Below are 5,974 nucleotides of genomic sequence, written 5' to 3' on the forward strand. Positions count from 1 at the left end.
CAGAAGAACTGGGCCCGTGCCAATACAATAGGCCTGGAGAAGTGTTGAACATCTCCTGGGGATTCTCAATCCCGACTAGTTGACTGAGTGCTTCTCCAGTGCAGTTACCTCGGATGGAGACGGCAGCTTTTGCCGCCCTGATCTTTTGATCCATAGTCTGCTGTTCCTCGGGAGGGTAATCACCAAAGACAGCATCTTCGAGGCCATTGATCCGAAGAATGGCCTTCTGAGCTGGGCAATATTGCTCCCAATTGGAGGGGCCGCCTAGCTTGAGCTCTTGCGGAAGGAAAAGAGTATTCTTTTCAGAGATGACCGTGGTACTGTCATACATTGAGGATGGTGTGTGGTCTTGACCTGAAGCACCAGGTTGCGACGATTCGGATGCAGGCGATACTCTGATTGTGTTGCGAGTTCGCATGGTGGAAGGTGGGGCTCGTCGTGACGTCATCTTGAGTTGAAGTTAAAGTTTGGTTCTTTGATTCAGAAGAGAAACCCGGTGTTTGCTAACCCGGGCTCATAACCTGTTGTTTATATTGCGCAGTAGTGCTGGGTGAAAATGTATTTTTATGAAACTTGGTTGTTCATTATTGAGCTGAGAGTTATTCTCGGGTTTATATCTCTAGATGATTGTATCTAGGACTTTGAACTTTAAATCTAGGACTTTCAGACTAACAGTCTGAATCCTGAAGGGAAGGGGATTCCCGGATTTTCCAACACTACCTGGAAGGAACTCTGAAGCTGCCCTTTTACTTCGAGGACACAAATCTTATATCTACGGCACTCACAACCCAACCGAACTACCTCCCAGTCAAGCGATTCCGACAGAGAATTCAGAAGCTGTATGAGGACATTATTATATCCCTCCTGTCAGAGCCGCGCTTCCTTGTCTGCTCTTGGGCATCCAACGGCGAGCCATCGGGCCCAAGTTCAGAACGGCTTCACAAGCACCTTACTTAAGCAAGTCAAATATGGCGACACAACCAGCATTGCGATGTTCACTGGCCCTCACGGTGTGACTCTCCCCCTTCACAACTATGACCAAGTTCTTCTGATAGCAACAGATCTCGGAGTTGTGGCACTGCTGCCATATATGCAATGTCTCGCCTATCAATCTCACTTTATCAGATCGCGTACCAAGCGAATTCATCTCGTCTGGCGACTCAAGGACTGGAGTGTGTTTTCCTGCCCGACTATAACTAAACTTGACTTATTCAATCCCAGGTCTTATTCAGGTGCTCAAAGCCCCTCTCAACGCGGTACTGGAAACGGATGAGTCGGGAGGAGACATAAGAGAAGGAACTTTTAGGAGAATACTCGAAAGTGTAATCAGCATATCCATATACGGAAAGAGCGACAAGACAGATGACGATGAGGAAGCTTTGAAGGAGCTTAAGGAAAGCTCGAGGGTTGAGTTGCAGTGCGGGCAATGGAACTTGACTGCAGTCGTGGAGAAGGATACCGCCTCCAGCAATGTCTCTCTTGGACACTCGGGGAAGGCATCCGCTATAGCTGGTGAGTGCAAATACCTTGTGGCCTGCTTTTGCCACTCTAGCCCCCTGGTGGGGTTACAGAAGGGCAAAGGGGGGAGAAGAAGGAAAGAAACAAAGTAACAAGAAGAACAGCTTCCGTCTCGCCCGATATCCGCGCAGAGCTAAATGATATTGTCAAGAAGAACATTCAGCACGTGGACTTGATGTATACCGATTATCAGCCTGAAGGATACAGGGATGATCGAAAAGAGTGACCGTGTTTAGCTGGTGAAGAAGAATTGCACGGACCCATTCCGGACACGAATACTACTTTACGACGGGTACTGGTGACACCCAAGAGCTGCGACAATTCTATTGAAACTGAGGAAGGCGGACACTCGTCTCGGCTCTCCAAACAAATAGGTGGTTGAATGTGCCTTATAAAGCGTATCACGAAAGCCGAGGCGGCGAAACACAAAAATACCATTATGGCTAAGGGAAGGAAACGATGAGCTTAGCACCGGCCCGACACTATATACCGCCCCGTTTAGTCTAGCTTTAGGCATTTAATAGGAAAATATAGCAACAAACTGCTAACGCTAGAGCTGTATCTTATCGTATAAAGCCACTACGATACAGAAAGCAAACTACATCAAAGTCTATCTCAATCAGAACAAATATCTGGCTATGTTACGATCCAACGCGTAGTATTCCTGATAAAGTGCAGAAATATTTCTAGTGAGTCAGGAGGCGGGGCCTGTGTTAGGAAAGGGTGCTGCAGAAGATCAGTCTCATCCACCAAGAGGCGGTGCTATCGTATGGCCATACCCGTGATAATCGTTCAAGCGAACTTTTCGTCCCTGTAGAACCGTGATTTTGCTCAGACTTTGCTGCCAACATCTGTTTAAAAAAGTCAATGAAGTCGGCATGATCCTGCCACCTGCCATACGATACTGTTTCCGGCTGCTGGATGCCCTCACGCCCGGACATCAGCTCGGCTGTCAAGAGACAGAGGGCATCCACCATAGGAGCCGAAGATTGCGATCGATAGTACTGATGGCCCCCTGCTTGGTGTTAGCGATTCTCCTCTTGTGCTGTAACTGTGGGCTTTCTCAACAGATCTTGACATTTCCCTCATGGCTAATAAGAATATCGGAGCAGGTGAGCTGGGCATGGCATAGGCCATGTTGCTCCAGGTAGAGAAACCCAGCGATAACCTAGAATTGTTAATGTTTGCCTGATTCCATACTCAGCTGTCTCCGGTACGAACCTGTTTGAGTATGGTGGCTAACTCCGATCCTGAAAGATTCTTATTTGCAACAACCTCGGACAAAGATATTGGTACAAATTCATAGGCAACAACGAAATCCCCTCTCTCCTCATAAACAGCAAGCTGCCTTACAAAGTTCTCATGCCCTATGGACTGAGCAATTTGGAGTTGTTTCTCGCTATCTTCACCAGATACCTTCTTCAGCCATGCGTTCTTTGGCCCATTATTGCTGACCGGACCATATGTATTGCTCCTCCTGTATGCCGCATCTACTTTCCTACGTCCTATTATCATGGTAAAGAAGGTCTTGTAGTGCTCTTTGGATGAACTCCCAGCAATCTGGAGCCCCTTTTCCGAATTGTGACGCAGACCATGTGGTGGAGGGATACCGGGATCCGCCTTGGCCAGGACTGAATTGTAACTACCGACAGAATGGCCGATTTTAATCCCATCGCATGGACCATTTTGATTATAGCCCACAATGTTAGGACGTGGCGATCTACGTAGCTCCTCGTCTTGGGTGTCGATGAAACGTGTCTTGCGTTTTCTGTCTCTTGTGGCCATTTCAACGATTGTCTTTTTGTCTCCTTTTCTTTTTTCTTTTCCTTTCTTTCGCCAGTGCTTCTCTACCGGCCGCATTCCCTTTTCATTTCATTAGGAAATCTCTGGTAGATGGGGCTCTTATAGCCATGGGACGAGAATGTGATAATTTGTAAGGTTGATTGCCAGAATCGGCCGCACAAATTTCACATCTTTTCCCTGTTTCTTCATCATCTTTCTTTCTTTGCACCCTTTCACCCTTTCCCCCCTTGTCTTTAGTGCCCTTAAATCATGCAGATCTGGCCGAGTCGGGATCGGCATATATTACTTGACCCGAGATTGCCTATATCCACGTTCTCAAATCCTTCTCTTGTTCTTCATCGCTCTATCTTGATAACACATCACCTTATGGAGGAGGCTTTCTCGCGGCGAAGAAGACTCGATGACGAGAGATCTCGCAAGTTTCTCGGTATAGCTGCCCTGGATCCCCGTGTTGTTGTGGGCTCTTTTGTCGCCACGAATGATAGCCTTTCTAGCACAGGTATCAAAAGTAACCACATGTCGGCGGTGGTAGACAGGTCCAGATTCGATGCTAGTCTTGTCAGCGCTAGGATAGACATGGAAGCCCTGAGGAAGAACGACGGAAACGTAGTGGAGCTTGACTTTGAGCCAGAGACTCACATTCAATGTCTGTCGACAGTACGCAGTGACCTAGCCTCTTACTCGCCTTTTACACCGGGACGCCAGCGCTATCCTATAAAGCTGTACTCATCGGGCGAGTAGACCACTGTATATGAATTGGTCTGCGACTGACTTGAGCAAGATCTAAGCGAGGAGGCAAGAGCTGATATTATCGAGGAGCAGGTTTGTGAGCAGCAGCAGTCGTCCGACGGCGAACTATTCTACCGCCTCAGCCTTCATTGGGGAACATATAAGAATGACGTCTCCCCCCCAGACAACAAGTGGCTCGATGTACTTGCTCAAAGGTCTAGTACAAAGGCAATACACGCTAGGAGGCTCCTCAATACCAACAACCCATTCACGGCGGCATTTGCGCTGTTCCATTCCATCCCATCCATGTTCTGGGGCATGAAGCTCGGTTTGATTGGCCATTTGATTTGGCTGCCGTGTCAAGACGCAAGTTGACTCTGAATAGTTGTACTCTGTTCCACCCCGCCTAACTGACCATTTGCTACAGGAACTGCTGCGATATTTGAGGCGGATCGACCATTTCTGGTCGCAAATATGTCCCACGAGTGAGATAAAAAGGAAGGTGGATGCAGCTACTATAGAAATCCTTGATAACCAAGCACCAGGCAGCGTCCAAGAGGCTTTTGACCAGAAAGATTTGTTTATCAATCTCGAGGATGCGCAGAGGGATCTCGTGTGGACGCGCATCCTTGAGGCCACTCGTGACAGAACCGTTCCCACTGTGCATTCCTTCTTCCGAAACCTGGGATATCTGGGTGCTGTTGCTTATAGCATGGACAGGCTACGGGATCCTCCTCCTAGTAAACGACCCACTAAAGACCGTCGCCAGAAGCGAAAGAAACGACCGGAATTCAAACGGGATAGCCAGAAAAAAGTGTCCTTGAGACAGGGATTCCAAGATGGCTTCCAAAAAGACGCCATGGATAATCGCGTTATTCAAGCGTCAGAGAATTGCTACAAAATGGTTCATGCAGAGCACATCGACGGTTTTGAACTTGGATACCAAACGCTTTGGGCGTTCTGTCTTCGGTGGCACCCAATGCTTCCGAGGCTCGAAAGCGACCATCGTGTCATTGGGGAGACAGATCAAGAACAGTCAGTGTTGGCACATTTCGCGAAGCTTGCTCACAGAATCGGTTTCCGCTCCTCCAGAATCAATGATATACAGCAGCAATCGACCGCGACAGGATTGGCCAACAAGCAGGAAGTAAGTGGTTCCCTGGGTACGCTGTCCTCACCTGATGCACTCAACGAGCTGATTGGCGCCGGCAAGCCGAGCAAGAAGGCGCTGGAAAATATGAGACACATGCTTTTCGTGCCAAACTTCTATAACACCACTGCCGAAATGTTGGCGTTCCCTCCCTTCTTCGTGCAGCGCTCCTTATATCTTGATATCTTTAGTTCATGCCAGGCGGATGCAATCACGACGATGCTTTGTACCGGTTTGCAGGAGCAAGATCACATAATAGTCGAGGCGCAGAATGAACGAAGACTAGAAGACAATGTTGAACGGTGCCTTGGACAGCAGCTTGCGGAGGCAAGGGACACCATCAGCCAGCTCAGGAATAGCCTCAAAGCTCTTCAGGTGGAGCACGCTATATGTGGGGGTCTAAAGGCGGAGTTGGAAAAGCGTTCCCTAGCATCATTGAAGCAAGCCCAGGATGCAGAATTTTCAAGGTCAGTACTACAACAACAACTCCATGACCTTCAGCACAGCAGGTCAAAAGGCCAATGGGCTGCATCAGGGCACAGGAAGCTTTTGCAGAGCAACGAAAACGATCAGCAGCCACTACAGGCCGGCCCAGACCAGGAAAAGGCTACAGCAGGCGGAAATACCCCGCTGGCACTACCCGACTCTGACATGCCAGATTGGGATTTAGATGTCTCTAATGAAGCCCCAACTTATCAGTGGAGTAGTAGTCAGGAAGACCTGGATATTCGTCTTGAGGTACAGAGACTACTAGCTTAACACTTGCAGTGGCTA

The 5,974-nt window shown here is 48.5% G+C and overlaps 3 protein-coding genes across 3 annotated transcripts; 2 read left to right on the forward strand and 1 right to left on the reverse strand.

Moving 5' to 3' along the window:
- Window positions 1-991: 991 nt before the first annotated feature.
- On the forward strand, window positions 992-1,744 carry FOXG_14060 (uncharacterized protein; the record flags this gene model as incomplete). Its single annotated transcript, XM_018394126.1, has 3 exons — window positions 992-1,172; window positions 1,222-1,512; window positions 1,623-1,744. The coding sequence occupies 3 exons, from the start codon at window positions 992-994 to the stop codon at window positions 1,742-1,744; spliced, it is 594 nt and encodes a 197-aa protein (XP_018253605.1).
- An 837-nt stretch (window positions 1,745-2,581) lies between these two features.
- Window positions 2,582-3,303, reverse strand: FOXG_14061 (uncharacterized protein; the record flags this gene model as incomplete). The annotated part of the gene is made up of 2 exons (XM_018394127.1): window positions 2,582-2,686; window positions 2,740-3,303. 2 exons carry the CDS (start codon window positions 3,301-3,303, stop codon window positions 2,582-2,584), a joined length of 669 nt encoding a protein of 222 aa, XP_018253606.1.
- Window positions 3,304-3,687: 384 nt separating this feature from the next.
- FOXG_14062 (uncharacterized protein) lies at window positions 3,688-5,959 on the forward strand (the record flags this gene model as incomplete). Its single annotated transcript, XM_018394128.1, has 3 exons — window positions 3,688-3,967; window positions 4,103-4,251; window positions 4,478-5,959. The coding sequence occupies 3 exons, from the start codon at window positions 3,688-3,690 to the stop codon at window positions 5,957-5,959; spliced, it is 1,911 nt and encodes a 636-aa protein (XP_018253607.1).
- Window positions 5,960-5,974: the final 15 nt, after the last annotated feature.

This window comes from Fusarium oxysporum, chromosome 6 (genome assembly GCF_000149955.1).
Source record: "Fusarium oxysporum f. sp. lycopersici 4287 chromosome 6, whole genome shotgun sequence".
Classification (NCBI taxonomy): Eukaryota; Fungi; Ascomycota; class Sordariomycetes; order Hypocreales; family Nectriaceae; genus Fusarium; species Fusarium oxysporum.